General features: G+C 47.3%; 1 protein-coding gene and 1 non-coding gene across 3 annotated transcripts in view; one reads left to right on the forward strand and one right to left on the reverse strand.

Moving 5' to 3' along the window:
* Positions 1-262: 262 nt before the first annotated feature.
* Positions 263-17,061, reverse strand: part of EMP2 (epithelial membrane protein 2) — a 45,640-nt gene continuing 28,841 nt past the window's right edge. Inside the window, exons 2-5 of one of the 2 annotated variants that reach the window (XM_070779656.1) lie at positions 11,771-11,902; positions 8,636-8,726; positions 4,851-4,997; positions 263-3,766 (exon numbers count right to left, since the gene is read on the reverse strand). In XM_070779656.1, the coding sequence (XP_070635757.1) occupies positions 3,579-3,766; positions 4,851-4,997; positions 8,636-8,726; positions 11,771-11,848 (504 nt within the window). In that variant the 5' untranslated portion in view covers positions 11,849-11,902 and the 3' untranslated portion in view covers positions 263-3,578. Of the gene's footprint in view, positions 3,767-4,850; positions 4,998-8,635; positions 8,727-11,770; positions 11,912-17,061 lie in introns of both variants that reach the window. The other variant, XM_070779655.1, reaches the window with a different exon arrangement.
* On the forward strand, positions 6,680-6,752 carry TRNAG-UCC (transfer RNA glycine (anticodon UCC)). The gene has a single exon. It is a non-coding gene; the product is annotated as a tRNA-Gly (tRNA).

Here is a 17,061-nt window from a genome sequence, read left to right on the forward strand (position 1 = left end):
TGCCTTCTCTGGTGCTAGCCAATCGTTAACCGAGCGTGGGGCCCTTCGAGGTGTGGGGGCTCCTGTGTCACTGTCGGTCATTCATCCAGAAAGCTGGCCCATGAAAGCAGCAGACCGAGTGAGAAACCCTCCCTTGACAAACTTTCAGCCCCTCCCAGGCTGCTGTACAAGCCACACGTTAGGACCCTGCCACTCAACGTGGCAGCTTCTCTCTCAGGACATTGGCAGCATTGGGAACACTGGAATCTACTGCTCTGGGCAATTTGGTTTTAAACTTTATTTTTCCATGTACAGTTTCAGATTATACAAAACATAGAAAATGGACTACTTTAAAGGCACATTAAGTAGAAAGTATCTAACTACTCTTAAAATCACATTTGTCCCCAAATCAAGATTCAAACTCAACACCTTTCCCTAGCATCTCCCCATCACCACTGCACCCCACCCCCAATATACAAAACTGTCCAACTTGCTGTATTGTAAGTAATCTTTCAACTATTAGCGAGTTTAGTAATTCCCATCCAGGCAGATTTTAAATGAGGCTGCAGCATCTATTCAAGCTACCGCGTTTAGTGTGCTTACATACAGGCTTGGGGGGTTAGGTTTCTTCATCACCAGTGAATACAGAGCACCCTAGGGCTTCATCCTCTCGATTAGGGATGCGCAGAGACACACAACCCATTGCAGAGAATGTGGGGCAGGGAGGGGGGAAAATGTCTCCAATTTTCCTGTATTCACATATGAATATATACATTCACGCAGAGCAACAAATCAAGCATTCTCCAAACTTATTTGAACAAAGACCCAAAGTAATTTTAATACGAGTAATAAAAATGAGTTAGTCTGTCTTCATTCATAGCCCCTCAATGAAAGAATTACAGTACTTTATAAAAATGTCCTAAAATATGCAAACTACAGTTCCCTCGAATGCAGTTGTCGTCAGTAATACATTTGGTCCTAATATTGCCTCTTGGATGTCTTAGCTCATTGTCTCTGTTGTCCTTGAGTAACTGATCATGAGTGCCAAGTGAGGGCTGAACCTACCGATGGGTAAGAAGGCTTGGGTACTGTCTTGCTCATGCCATCACCGCTTTTCCATCACTCCAGGGCACATCATGTCGTGGGGGGAAAGGAAGCTCTGTTGCTTCACAAAACCTTGGCATCACAGATGGATGTGGGCTCTGAATGCTATACAGGAATAGTGGAGAGACCGGCCAGGAAAATCCATGGGTCATATCAGATACCACTCCTGGAGACTTTTGGAAAAGGAAATTCATTCATTGCTTGGGGATGAAGCTTTCTGATTTCTGATTCTAAGGGGTTCTGCTTGTTTCCACTGTGGCTATCAGAGAGTTACAGACAAGCCACCCGAGCAGAAAGCTTGGGGGCACTTACACCCACCTTCCTCCGCAAGGTGTATGTAGCATCCCACCAAGCCCAAGGGTGTACCCTGCTCTCCTACCCCAAACAGGACTAATGAGAGTTTTCCACTGAGGCAGGAAGTGGTCATTTGTCCTGCCTCTGGCTCCATGCTCCCCTGCAACTGTGCTGGTGGCCTCTCTGCAGGGAGCGGGGCCCTGTCTCAGGCAGGATGTCCGGATTGGCCTATGTTTTCAGAGCCTTGCACAGTGCTTGGAACACAGCATTTAGTATTCTGCTGAAACCGAATGGAGTGAACGGGTAAATGGAGAGAAAACCTGATCCTGCATGAAAGAGGTATCCATGGAGACCCTGGATGACTTAAACCAGACATTTCCCCAGCTCCACAGGAAGTGGGCTGATGCTTCATTTAGCAGGAGGTCATTTACACGGCACCAGGGCTAACATGCGCAGACAGCTCCCAGGCACACCTCCTGCAGCAGGCTCACAACACAGGAGGGAAAAGGCAGTGAGGGGCAAAGGGCTTCTCCCACAGTCGCGTCCTGGGGTCCCCGTGCTGCCCGATCCTCTCAGAGCCCTAACGACTTGGAGTCCCCGGCCGCATTTACCAGGACCCTGGCAGGAGCGTCCCATGAGAGGCACGTCCCATGAGAGGCACCCACTGAAGTGTGAGAACCACAGCAATCTGGGGCCCTCCCGGGGCCTCATTCTCTGTCAAGACCCTGGGCCCCTCCAGGGAAGGAAGGGTTTTCCGGGTGCCAGGTGGACTGCACAGCTCCATCCGCGCCACCTGCCTCGGCTGAGCAGAGCAATATTCAGGCTGATCTAAATCCTCCGGGAGCTTTTAAACGCAGGCAGGCACGGTGCGGGTCCCCTCCCATCCCATGGACCTCTCTTCTGAATCCTTGGTTGTGTTCTCAGCAGCCTTCACCGCTGTTTGTAATTTATTTCCCTAATCGGTTTTTTAATCTGTCTCCTCCATCAGACAATGAGCCCCATGAGGAGACAGACTGTCTGGACACGGTTTCCCCCATGCCTGGCACACTCTATCACTTATGTGGACAGATGAATGAATGGCGAACGGTCCTCTATGGCTCCAGAAGTGGGGCTTAGTAGAAGTCAGGCAGCCTTAGAAGGCAGGGCAGGAGGAGAAGGGAGAGGCCTTCTGAGTTAGGGTAGGGAGAAAGCTGTATCCTCCCCTCCCCACCCCTCGCCCCAGGGTGTTTGGCTATCAGGATGCAAGCCCTGGGACTGGACTTTGGGTGGTCCAGATGTGAGCAGCTGTGGAAGAGGCAGTGAAGAATGAGCCACTGATGGAGGCCAAGGTTCGGGCTTTCAGTGCAGTCTAGACCCACCTCCCCATCTCCACACGATGAGATCTTTAACATATATGAGGCAGTTCTGCTCACCCAGCCCTGGGACCGCTGTGGTCCTCAATTTTAAGGCACCTGAGCATCACCAAGGAGCTTGTTACAAATGCAGGTTCCCAGGCTCCATCCCCGAAGACTCTGATTCTGTAGGTCTAGGAAGGGACCCGGAGAGCCTGCATTTTACAAGGTGCCTGGGGGATCACGTGTGAGCCTAAATCAGACCCCCAGATTAAAGCTCACCTTCCTGAAGGCAAGCAGGTGACACTGTCAGCAAACGTGGGTGGCACTTTCTGAAGCCAGTCCATGACAGCAGGGTTGGGGCTCTGGTCTGGATGTAGACAGAACACCGGGGGGCCTATACCCGTTTCTCATGTGGAACTTGGCTAAGCATCCAAGGAAGTTTTCTCCAGTACCCGGACCCCCTCTCCCCACCTTCCACCACTAAACACACAGAGATTCAGTACAGGAAGCTGAGGTGAGGGAGCAGGGCTCAGTGTAGCCCAAACCTAGGGGAAGATGCCCCCAAGACCTGGCTTTTTCGGAGTCTTGTCCATCCCATTACATCCCCGTGGTTATCCTGCTGAACACTTGGATTTGAGCATTGCAAGATTTTTGGCTTTGTCATGTTGAGGCTTTCGGATGGGCAGGAGTTCTGAATTCCAGACTTCATAGTCTATTCTCTGATCTCAAGAACATAAAAACTCTTCTTTTGGCTTTTAAAGGAAACAATGTGTTTGCTAGAAAAACCACACACACAAAAAAACTGATTATATACAAAACGGTTATGTGGATTCTGAACTGCGGCGAAAGCCACCCAGCTCCTGGACTCTATTTGCGCTTCCTCAGTATCAGATACATGAGGCCGCTGATGAAGGTGAAAGCAAAGGCCACCCAGGCGAGGATGAAGGAGTAGCCGAAGCTGCCGCCCGAGGTCTGGGCATACAGATCTTCGTTCTTCTCGTGAATGTCTTTGCGCCGGTCTGTGTAAATGGAAGCTGCGATCATGACACACAGGCCTGTTGGAAGAAAGCCAGGGCCCAAATAAATCACAGACCACAGTGTGCAACCGGGGACCCGAGGGGACTGTGGTCAGAGCTGAAGACAAATTTCAGGTTTTATTATTAGCAGGCATTTATTTTAGTCTCTTGGAAAGATTACAACTAGTATTTCATGGCAGAATATTGCCCTGTAGCCATTCAGCTGCCCATTCTTGCTGGCTGAATCCAGTGTCGTTTGGACAGCCAGCTACCCAGCCCAGAGGGTCATAACTGCTCCAGGACATGGGTCAGCCAGGCAGGAAGTAGTCTGCTTTGCAGGACACATATGGTCTCTATCGCAGCTACTCATCCTGTCCTGTTTACTTGTTATAGTTTATGGTTCTACATATCCCAGTTCTGGCCACAGAAAATTCTACAGTGAAAATTATTACTGTATTATCCTGAAAAGAGGGAGATGAGAGAGGAGAAAGCATTTTTTGATGCTGTATTTTCCCTTGCTTACTGCTTTAGAAACTCTTGGTGGTGGTGGTTTATTAGGTCAGGATGAATGTCAGGAGCTGCAGCAGCCCTTTTGGGGCCATGAGGAGGCCATCACTGACACTCTGAAGATGACAGCACAGAAGGATGGAAAGAGTGGAGGGTTCCTGATGCTACTGCTGAGCTGCCAGAACAACTCTGGCACCTTCCACCTTCAAGCTATTTGTTATATTAAAAAAGTAAAGTTTTTGTGCCTGAAGTCATTGCAAATTGGATTTCTCTCTTAATCGCAGCTGAAAACATCCTTACTGAACCATCAGCATTCACAGATATTAGTGGTACAATAAGGCTAAGTACCCAGATTTTCCTTGCGGGGAGAGCTATGCCTCTCTCCTCTCTACCAAGGCAGCAACTCCTACTTACCCTACAGATCCTAGCTCAGGCTTCCCATTTTTAGGACACCTTTCCTGACGCTCTAACTAAATCCAAACTCTGAAGTGCAAAAAACATCCCAGCTGCTGACCCCTCCTTTCCAATTCCTCACCTGCCACTCTCCTCCCACCAGAATACTCATGGTTGGCTGCGAAGGGAGTGTTTATTCTGGGAAGCCCGTCATTTCACTTACAAGCCATGAGCTGGATGATGGAGGTTAAAACAAATCTCTCTCCCTGCTTGAGGCGGAAGAGTTGGAGCAAGAAGATCAGAAAGGCGATGCAGCAGAGGATGGTGGACAGGATCATGGTGGCCTGGACCGCCTGCACCGTGGAGAAGTCTGTGGGAAAACGGGCAAGAGTACACGGCTAAGGCCCACAGACCACCTGGGCCCCTGAGGAGCATGGTGACAGCCCCAGCGCAAAGATGGAGCCAAGAGGCCACTCGGCTTCCATTGGCACAGAATGAGCACATGTGCAGCCAGTGAGTCATCCTGACACCCACTCTGTCCACTTGTGCAACTGACCAGATGATCCCCAATGTCCTTATCTGGAAAACGGTGCAAGAACCACCCACTCTGCAGTCTTCCTAGTCTGGGTATTGCCCCCAGATGCCTGGCTCAATGGCAGGTTTTTGTTTTTTTTTTAAGTACAAACCCTCAGATCCTGAAAGATTCTGGATCAAGAGGTTGGAATGAGATGGGTTGGGTGGGGATTGGGGGTCCTGCACCTTATAAAGACCTCAAAAGGGATTCTTAGACATATGGGGCTCACGGGGCTGAGGGACCTTCTGAAAGTGCCCTGTCAATACAAAATACCCTCTAAATATAATAGTGTGAGCCTTGTGGTTGTTATTCAGGAAAAGGAAAGGTGAGGGTCTTTTCATATTAGCCTTAGTGAGCAGGGCATGAAAGTTTGGGGCTTGGCACCGGGAAGTTTTAGGGGACAAAGGAGCTGGTCTTGGGTGGAGGGCACTGCATGTAGGAAAGACACAGGTGAGGCTGTGAAGAGGTCAAGTGCATACACTGGATTCACCTGTGCGGGCCTCAGTTTCCTCACCTGTAACACGGGGACAGTAAGTGATCCACTTCATCAGCAGGGGAAGGTGGAATGCTCGAAGCTGAGTGAGGATTCCAGGCAGTGAGCGCATGCTCGTGCGTGCTCAGTTGCTCATTTGTGTCTGACTCTTTGTGACCCCATGGACTGAAGCCCTCCAGACTCCTCTTTCCATGGGATTCTCCAAGCAAGAATACTGGAGTGGGCTGCCATTTTTTTTTTCTCCAGGGGATATTCCTGATCCAGGAATCGAACCCACATCTCCTCCACTGGCAGGAGGGTCTTTACCAGTGAGCCACCAAGGATGCCAAAGATTCCAGGCAGTGCTGGCAGAAAGGGAGTCATGTATAAGGGCTGGCTGTTACCACCAGGAGGCAACTGGTGAGGGGCACAGTGCCCAAAGCGGCGAAGGAAAACTTAAGGACAGATCTTTTTTTTTTTTTTTCTTTTTTCAGTTTTGCTGGAAACTGACTGAAGGGAAGCATGATTTTTAACTACTTAATCCACTATTTGGGCTTCCCTGGTGGCTCACTGGTAAAGAACCTGCCTGTCAATGCAGGAGATGTGGGTTTGATTCCTGCATGGGGAAGATCCCCTGGAGGAAAAAAAAAAAGTGGCAACTCACTCCAGTATTCTTGCTTGGAGAATCCCATGGACAGAGGAGCCTGGTGGGCTACAGTCCTTGGGGCTGCAAAGAGTGGGACATAACTGAGCGTGCATGCACATGTAGAAAAAAATGAACTGTTTTAAAGCAGGTGTCAGGATGCTTTTTCTATAAAGGCTAGACAGTAAATATTTCAGGCTTTGTGGCTATACAGTCCCTGGTTCATTGTCTTGTTTTATTTGGCTTTTTTCTTGTTTTGGTTTTTTACAACGTATTAAAAATATAAAAAACCACTCTTAGCTTATTGGACTGAATCTGGCTGGTGGTTTGACAACCTGTTATTCTAAAGAAAAATAAAGGAATTCCCTGGTGGTCCAGTGGTTAGGACTCTGCACTTCCACTGCAGGTGGCCTGGGTTTGATCCCTGGTCAGGGAACTAAGACCCCACAAGCTATGCTGTGTGGTCAAAAAAGATTTTTTTAATTAAAAAAATAAAAATGAAAGGGAATAACTGCACACGGGGAAGTGGAACACAAGCGACAGAAGCTGGGAAATGCTGCTTCAGTGCTGCCAGCTGACCACACACCCTGGCAACGGTGAGGCTCCAACAGGGAAGAGGGGCTGTCTCCAGGGTCATGGCTTAGAACGGCAGAGAAACAGACCCAGAGGCGGGGCGGCGGGGATGGCGTCAGGGGCTTAGAGGGCAGGCTTCTGAGCTCGTCATGTCTCAGCTGGACTCCTAACTCCATCACTCACTCCCGACTTTGTGACCTTGGGTTTCTGCCCTGTGCCTCAGTTTCCCCATCCTGAAACAGGGCCAGGAGACCACTTATGGGAAGGACTTAGCCCAGCGCCTCCCAGTAAACCTTCAGGAAATGACGCCTCCTTTTGGTGGTTTTGCTTTTATTATGAATATTGCCATTGTTGCTGATGGAACGGTAAGACTTTACGCCCCAGTGAGCAAGGTCCCTTTCTCCCTAAGTAGGATTCTAAGAAAAAAACAAACACAAAAGCAGGATGCTTGTTAAGTCTGAATATCAGGTAAACAACAACAATTTATTTTAGTGTTAAGTGTGTTCCATGTAATATTTGGTACTGCTGCTGCTGCTGCTGCTGCTGCTAAGTCGCTTCAGTCGTGTCCGACCCTGTGCGACCCCAGAGACAGCAGCCCACCAGGCTCCCCCGTCCCTGGGATTCTCCAGGCAAGAACACTGGAGTGGGTCGCCATTTCCTTCTCCAATGCATGAAAGTGAAAAGTGAAAGTGAAGTCGCTCAGTCGTGTCTGATTGTAGCGACCCCATGGACTGCAGCCCACCAGGCTCCTCTGTCCATGGGATTTTCCAGGCAAGAGTACTGGAGTGGGGTGCCATTGCCTTCTCTGAATATTTGGTACTAAATTATCCTAAATTTTTCATTGTTTATCTGAGATATCAAATTCAACTGGCTGTCCAGTGTTTTATCAGCCAAAGTATCGCTTTTGTCAGTTCTGCAACAGAAAACTGAACCATTCGCTCCACAGGGAAGAAGAGGGCTCGACATGTTTTTAGATGCGATTTTCTGCATTTACAAAACCCTTTATTTTTCTGAGGCTTCCCTGGTGGCTCAATTGGTAAAGAATCCACTTGCAAGGCAGGAGACCCAGGTCTGATCCCTGGGCTGGGAAGATCCTCTGGAGAAGGGAATGGCTACCTGCTCCAGTATCCTTGCCTGGAGAATCCCATGGACAGAGGAGCCTGGTGGGCTACAGTCCATAAGGCTGCAAAGGGTTGGACACAACTGAGCGGCTTTCACTTCACTTCATCTTTCTACTGCAGCTCGTGTGCCGAGGCAGCACGGCAGAGGCATTGCTGTCACCTGCATTGACAGCTGAGGTTATTGAGAGTCTGAGCAGCGCTCAGGTGACCTGCCCCAGGGAAGGTCACACAGCTCTTAAAGGAGCCAGCTTTTGGGTTTCTGCCCACCAAGCTGCTGAGATGTGAGGAAGTGACATAAATGTCTCTGAGCTATTTAGAGGAGTGGGGAGAAGATTCTAGATGAGGGCTGGAGCTGAGAAGGGGTGAGGGAGGGAAGCTCTGCTAGGTCAAGAGAGAAGAGAAGGGTGGGGCCCAGTGTCACTGGGGTTGGTGCCCTCTAGCCTCTGGCTCCCCCTGCTTCCTGTCCTCAGCTTATGCTGACCCTGCTCCCCCAGCCCTGGGCAGCAGCCAGGCCCCTCTGCACAGGCTGAGACGGAAGGAGGCAGTGAGGGGTCAGACCATAGGGAAGCCCTTCTCCCGAGGGGTCTTTTTTCACTCAGTGCTCTCCCATCAGCTTCACACTCACCTTGAACAGAGTCATTGAGTTCCGTACAGTTCGTATTGTTGACACACACTTTCCAGATGTCTGCAAAAAACTCCTCTCCTACCCACCAGGCCTGGAACATGACAGGGAAACACAGGGAAAGGGTGTTTGTTCATTATGAAAACAAAGGCCTATAGGGATTCCCTGGTGGATCAGTGGTAAAGAATCCACCTGAAATGCAGGTCTGATTGCTGGGTCAGGAAGATCCCCTGGAGAAGGAAACATCTACCCACTCTAGTATTCTCGCCTGGAGGTCCCATGGACAGAGGGACCTGGAAGGCTACAGTCTGTGAGGTCGCAAAGAGTCAGACACGACTGAAGTGACTGAACATGCACGCACATGGCCAAAAAATAAATGTTAAAATTTTTTTTTAACTAAATTAAATTTAAAAATTAAGAAAAAAAGAGGTTTGGGGTGGGAGTGTCTGTTTCTAACAGGCTCCCAGGTGATGCCCATGCTGCTGGGGTGCTGACAGGGAAGGTCCAGGCTCTCCCAGGACTTGGGTGAGGAGGCGAGGCTCAGCTGGTGATGATAAGAGCAGATGGTGGTAAATTCCCCCGGGACTGCAGGGGCGAAGCTGGAGGGGAGGACAGAAAGGATATTATCTTGCGGGGGAAGCCTGTTACGAATGAAATAATCAAACAAGAGCCTCCTGCCTTCTGTGCAAATGCTTCTGTTTCTCTCTGTGTTCTTGCTGCTCTTTGCGCCCAGATGACCTTTCTTCTGGGCTTCTCAGGTGGCACTAGTGGTAAAGAATCCACCTGCCAATGCAGGAGACATAAGGGATGTGGGTTCGATCCCTGGGTTGGGAAGATCCCCTGGAGCAGGGCATGGCAACCCACTCCAGTATTCTTGCCTGGAGAATCCCCATGGACAGAGGAGCCTGACGGACTACAATCCATGGGGTCGCAGAGTCAGACAGGACTGAAGCAACTTAGCACACATGCATGTCCTTCCTTCTGCTTTCCATCCACCCAAAGACTGGAATCTCCCCAACCCACCACCATCCATCCAGGCCACAGTTGGTCACTAAGCTCTCACTACGGGCCCCAGTGACACTGCCAAGCTCAATTCCTAACACATAATAAAGACCGAGTGACTCATGGACTGGTAAAAACGCCCACCTGTGTCTTCCCAGTAAGGCCCATGGTAACAGAAACACCTACAGGATAAGCTGGTTCTATGGCTGATGGCTTTTCTGCCCCTAACGTTAGTGTATCCCTTTCACTCTGGGACCTTTGCAGGATCCCAAGGGCTAGATGCAAGAAATAGAAAAAGATTGTAAAAGCACATTCAAACCATTCGGTTCACACAGAGTGGGCCCTTTGGATAATGGTAGGTTCCCAAGGCTTTAACAATGTGGCCCCTGCCCTGGTCATGACAGCTCTTCCAGAACCCGCAGGAACCCCAACCCAAACTCAATCATTCATCTCCCTTAGGGCATCTAGAACCAGGGGCCTCTGGGATGCTTCAAATCCCAGCTCTGCCACTTCCTGTCCCGTAAATTCCAGCAGACGCCCTAACTGCCCTAAGGCCCAGGTCTCTCATCATAAAATGTGCCAGGAGAGGAAGGATCTCGTAGACTTGAGATGACATCACAGGAGATGATCAAAGGGCCGAGCGTAGGAGCTCCAGAGTTAGCAGCCTCTAAGTGACAGGTCTTATCCTGGTCCGTGTTGCTATTATTTTGATGATGCATTGACAGGAGTCAATTATATGATTATATGCAGACTGACGTGGAGGCCACTTGTACAATGCCCTTTCTGGCTTTCTGAGCAGAGTTTCTGACTCTAAATATGTCCACAGTCTGAAGCCATCAGAACTGAAGCCAGGCCTTTGGATCAGGATGTGGGCCATAGGGAACATCTGGTTAAAAGCTTCATTTTTCTGCCAGGGGGGATGTTAATCTATGCCAATATGTTATTTATCAAATGCACCCCTGCCATATGGATACTCAAAGAAAAAAATTAAACTTTTCATGGGTACGTAGTCAGAGTGGGGAGTGTTCCACTCTGCTGGGAAGGGCATGCTCAGGTAGGCTTGCAACAAGAATCCTGTTGGTAAGGAGATGTCAGAGGCAAGAGGGGAAAAGGTTATCTGGGATGGGTCACCTGCGGGATCTAGGGCAATGGTCCTCAAGCAAGGGTGACTTTGCTTCCCAGGGACATTTGGCAATGTCTGAAGACATTTTGGGGTGTCACGACTAGGGGAAGGAGTGCTGCTGGAGACCAGGGATGCTGCTAAACACCCTATGTTGTGCGAAGCACCCACAACAAAGAAAGTTGTTGTTCAGTCACTAAGTCATGTCCTACTTTTTCCAGCCCCTTGGACTGCAGCAAGCCAGGCCCCCCTGCCCCCTTCACTGTCTGCCGGAGCTTGCTCAAAATCAGGTCCATTGGGTTGGTGATGTTGTCTAACCATTTTGTCCTCTACCTCCCCCTTCTTCTGCCTTCAATCTTTCCCAGCAACAGGGTCTTTTCCAAAGAGTAGGTTCTTTGTATCAGGTGGCCAAAGTATTGAAGTTTCAGCTTCAGCATCAGCCCTTCCAATGAATATTCAGGGTCGATTTCATTTAGGATTGACTGGTTTGATCTTCTTGGTGTCCCAAAATAACAACAGTGCTGAGAAAATGACCTGAGGAGAGCTGAATTTAAGCCACATCTGCAAAGGGCTTCCTACAGCTAAGGCATCTGTCAGGGACTCAGAGATGAGTGGAACAAGGTCCCTGCCCATCCAGACTTATATATGGGATGCTTCAAACTCCCACACTTCAGCCAAGAGTCCTCATGCCTGGGATGAGGAGATAGGTGTTCCTTGGTAAGGTGTGAAGTGAAAGTTGCTCAGTCGTGGCTGACTTTTATAGTCCAGGGAATTCTCCAGGCCAGAATACTGGAGTGGGTAGCCTTTTACTTTCCTTCTCCAGGGGATCTTCCCAACCCAGGGATCGAACCCAGGTCTCCCACATTGCAGGCGGATTCTTTACCAGCTGAGCCACCAGGGAAGCCCTTGGTAGGGAGGATAACCCCAAATTATAATCACCTTGTGGGAGTTCTCAACTCTGCTTCTATTGACTCTAGGATCCAGTTCTGGGACAGTCAGAAGGAAAGGGAACTTACATTGTCGATGGTGGCGACGAAGAGCAAGGCCGCAGACGTGATGTGGAAGACGATGATGAAGGCCAGAAGCACCAACATTTTCACAGGGCACCGGGGGGCGCAGAGCAGCGTTTAAAGCCCAGAGGAGACGTGCTTAACAGGTTGAAAGAAATTCAAATTTGTCAGTGACAAAGCACTAGGAAAGTGAAAAATTAAACTTTCATGGGATTTTAGAAAAGCTTAAACAGCTCTTCCCATCTTTCCTTTGCCTGGAGACTTCACTGGACAAAGTGTGGCATGAAGAGCTGCTCTCTTTTGCATCCAGAGGCCAGACATTCCTCACGGAGGAGGAGGAGTGAGGACCAATTACAATCCCTAATTCAGAAGAGCACTGCAGTCTTCAAAGCAGCACACCGTGGGCACCAGGGCAGGAAGGAGCGCTCTGAGTGTGCTAAAATACTGTTTCCGATCCCCCACCCACCAAGCAACGCCGTGGGGGCTTCACAGCACCAGAGTAAGCCCACTGTCTCAGTATTCATTATCACAGTTCCTGCTGCCTTGCCGTGTAACAAAGCAAAAGTGATCAACTAAGGAAACATTTCCTAATGATCTATTTATAAAATTAATCCCAATGTAAGTTGGTGCAGTCACTGTGGGAAACGGTATGGAGGGTCCTTAAAAAGCTAGAGTTGCCACGTGATCCAGCAAGCCCATTCCTGGGCACACGTCTTTGTATCAAAGAGATCCAAAGAGGAGAGCAAAGAAAGAAAACATTCAAAAGAATGCTGTGGATATCAAAGGACAAAAAGCAACGCTTGGGAAAACGGATGAAGTCTTTGAATTTGTAAAAAAATGACCATCATCTTGGTCAAACAACACGAAGATGTCAAGTAAAAATGTCACATCAACTAATCCAGTTGAACGAGTGAATGCTACCAACCCTCCAAATCAATACATGATTCATTCGTCTTTCACTCCAATCATTTGTGACCAGTTACCACTGCTAAAATTTTGTAGAACATAAAATTAATTTTTAGTTTCACTTTTAAAAACACAGTCCAAATCAGACCTTGTTTTCACTATTTTATGATATTACAGCACCAGTTTTCAGTGGGTTGATTTTATTTTTTTAACCCTCTCCTTGTCTCCCTCCAAATACCCCATCCCCAGCCACACACACATCGTGTTCTGAACCATTTGAGAGTAGGTTGCCTATGCCATCTCTTTGAGAGAGATAAGCTTCATCTAAATTATTTCATCTGATTGATGACTGTCATTTATAAATTTAGTGCTACTTCTATTTTGGGTATTACTTTGGAAAAGATGTATGACTTCATAACACACTCTAACGTATTGTCTATAGATTATAAGATAAAGTCAAGAATGTATCTGTTGATACTTTTTGAGTGGACCTGTCTTTATACTTAGAAACATCTCTTAATACAAGGCTTCTCTGGTGGCTCAGGTGGTAAAGAATCTGTCTGCAATGCAGGAGATGTGTGTTCGATCCCTGCACTGGGGAGATCCCCTGGAGAAGGAAATGGCAACCCACTCCAGTATCCATGGGATTGCAAAAAGTTGGACACGACTGAGCGACTCTCACTCACTCACTCTGTCTATGCCATACTTTATGTCTAAATATTTCAGTGTGCATCTCTGAAATAACAAGGCCATCACTATACATAATCACAGCATGATAACCCCCCAAATTTTACATTATATAGTACTTTTATCTTATCTACAGTCCATATTCAAATCTATCCAATAATCTCAGTAATGGCCTTAGCTATGTTTTTAGTCCAGGCCAAATCCAAGATAATGTGTTACATTTTGTTGTCATATCTCTTTATGGTTCCTCAGCCTTTCTTGGCCTTCCTAGCACTGATATTAGAGTACTGACCATTTATTTTGTAGAAAGTCTCTTTTTTATTTTTTCTAGAGGCATCAGTTCAGTTCAGTTCAGTCGCTCAGTCATGTCCGACTCTTTGCAACCCCATGAACTGCAGCATACCAGGCCTCCCTGTCCATCACCAACTCCTGGAGTCCACCCAAACCCATGTCCATTGAGTTGGTGATGCCATCCAACCATCTCATCCTCTGTCGTCCCCTTCTCCTCCTGCCCTCAATCTTTCCCAGCATCAGGGTCTTTTCCAATGAGTCAGCTCTTCACATCAGGTGACCAAAGTACTGGAGTTTCAGTTTCAGCGTCAGTCCTTCCAATGAACACCCAGGACTGATCTCCTTTAGGATGGACTGGTTGGATTTCCTTGCAGTCCAAGGGACTCTCAAGAGTCTTCTCCAACACCACAGGTCAAAAGCATCAATTCTTCTGTGCTCAGTTTCTTTATAGTCTAGAGGCATAGAATTTATTGAAACTTAAACAAGAATTTAAATATATTTCTTTTTAAAATTGATGTATAGTTGATTCACAATATTATTTGAGTTTCAAGTATGCAACACAGTGACTTGATATTTTTAGAGATTATAGTCCATTTAAAGTTATAAAATACTGGCTGTATTCCCTGAGCTGTATAATATATCCTTGCAGCATATTTATTTACTATAATTAAATTTATTTATTTTTAACTGAAGGATAATTGCTCTATAATATTGTGTTGGTTTCTGCTAAACATCAACATGAATCAGCCATAGCATTTCATGGCAAATATTTCATGGCAAATAGATGGGGAAACAATGGAAATAGTGACAGAGTTGATTTTCTTGGGCTCCAAAATCACTGCAGATGGTGACTGCAGCCATGAAATTAAAAGACCCTTGCTCCTTGGAAGAAAAGCTATGACCAAACTAGACAGCATATTAAAAAGCAGAGACATTACTCTGGACAAAGGTCCATCTAGTCAAAGCTATGGTTTTTCCAGTAGTCATGTATGGATGTGAGAGTTGGACTATAAAGAAAGCTGAGCACCAAAGAACTGATGCTTTTGAACTGTGGTGTTGGAGAAGACTCTTGAGAGTCCCTTGGACTGCAAGGAGATCCAACCAGTCCATCCTAAAGGAGATCAGTCCTGAATATTCATTGGAAGGACTGATGCTGAAACTGAAACTCGAATACTTTGGCCACCTGATGCAAAGAACTGACTCATTGGGAAAGACCCTGATGCTGGGAAATAATGAAGGCAGGAGGAGAAGGGGACGACAGAGTATGAGATAGTTGGATGGCATCAACAACTCGATGGACATGAGTTTGAGCAAGCTCCAGGAGTTGGTGATGGACAGGGAGGCCTGGCGTGCTGCAGTCCATGGGGTCGCAAAGAGCTGGATAGAACTGAGAAACTGAACTGAACCCATGTCCTCTCCTTCTTGAATGTCCCTATTACCTCTCTCCCCATCCCACCCCTCTAGGTTGTTACAGAGCCCTGGTTTGAATTTCCTGAGTCACACAGCAAATTCCCATTGGCTATCTACTTTACATAGGGTAATATATATGTTTCCATGTTACTCTCTCCATACATTCCACCCTCTCCTTCCTCCCCTCCCGCCCCCCGCCCCCGTGTCTATAAGTCTCTTCTCTATGTCTGTGTGTCCATTCAATTCAGTTCAGTTCAGTCGCTCAGTCATGTCTGACTCTTTGTGACCCCATTACTGCCCTGCAAATAGGTTCATCAGTACATGAAAGTCTCCGTTTTTAAATGCTTCCTAATGATTAGATTCAGGGTGGGTTCTTTTGGCAAGAATATTACACACTCATGTGACCGTGGTGTGTTCCACCAGGAGGCATAGGATGTCAGGCTGTCCATTATTGGTGATGCTAACTTTGATCAAGAGGTTCAGGGTCACCAGATTTCTCCATTGTGCACTTTTCCTTTGTAATTAAAAAGTAACTTCTGGGGAGGTATTTTTTAAACTGTGATAAAATGCACATGACATTTAGTACATTCACAAGGTTGTACATCCACCACCACTGTCTCCTTCCAGAACACTTCCTCTCCTTGAAAGGAAACCTTGTACCCATTAAGGAGACACTCCCATTCCTCCCTCCACTCGGCCCCCAGCAACCATTAACCTGCTTTCTGCCTATGGATTGGCTGATTCTGGATATTTCATAAAAAATGAAACAACACAAGATTTGCCCTTTTGCATCTGGCTTCTTTCATTTGGTAGTATTTTCTGGGTTCATCCCTGTTGTAGCACATGTAGGGAGATATTTTGGGTCGACCTTAAGATCCAGTCTTTCATTAAAATGTCACCCCAATAGTTTGAGCATCCACTGATATTTCTGAAGTAGAATCACTTAAAATGGGCTGTTTTTGGATAAATACCATATGATATCACTTATATGTGGAATCTAAAGGACAATGCAAATGAACAGATCTACAAAAAAGAAACAGACTCACGGACATAGAGAACAACCTTGCGGTTGCCAAGGGGTGGGGAGGGAACGATTGGGAGTTTGGGGTTGGCAGATGCACACTATTGTATGTAGAATGGATGAACAACAAGGTCCTGCTGGATAACACAGCGAACTATATCCAGTATCCTGTGATACACCATGATGGAAAAGACGATGAAATACATAAATATATATAACTGAATCACTTTGCTGGATAGCAGAAATTAACACATTGTAAATCAGTCCATGGGGTCGCTAAGAGTCAGACACGACTGAGCGACTTCACTTTCACTTTTCACTTTCTTGCATTGGAGAAGGAAATGGCAACCCACTCCAGTGTTCTTGCCTGGAGAATCCCAGGGACGGGGGAGCCTGGGTGGGCTGCCGTCTTTGGGGTCGCACAGAGTCGGACACGACTGAAGCAACTTAGCAGCAGCAGCAGCAAATCAATTATACTTCAATAACATTTTTTAAAAAGAATAAAACAGCCTTTTTCTGACACTAACTCTCCCACTTAGAGAGCTGCACTGCACAAAACCCTCCACCCTTTCTCTGCTCACTCTCACTCACAGGATGCATTATTCCCTCATGACCAAGGCTCGTGAGCTCACACCAGGGCCAGCCGCTCTCTGAGACCCAAGACTCATGAACAGTGATCCAGGAGCCAAGTTCCCAGCCGCCATTCTGTGTATGCATCATCATTCGAAAGAACACAGTGAACCAGCTCACGAATTCTTCCAATTCTTTCAAAAAGGGCAAATTCCCCTTTGTCCAGGCTTGCGTCATTCTTAGCTGCCATCCTATGCTGCCTTTAAATAGATGCATTTCTGATTCTCACAAAAAAAGGGGCATTACCACACTGAATGCCACGTTCCTTCAATATCAGCTGGAAGGCCAAAATGTCAGCATCACAAGCAGCGCCAGTAATTCCAAGGTGATAATAGCTTTACATATAGTTCAG

Source organism: Bos indicus, chromosome 25 (assembly GCF_029378745.1).
Source record: "Bos indicus isolate NIAB-ARS_2022 breed Sahiwal x Tharparkar chromosome 25, NIAB-ARS_B.indTharparkar_mat_pri_1.0, whole genome shotgun sequence".
In the NCBI taxonomy this organism is placed as follows: Eukaryota; Metazoa; Chordata; class Mammalia; order Artiodactyla; family Bovidae; genus Bos; species Bos indicus.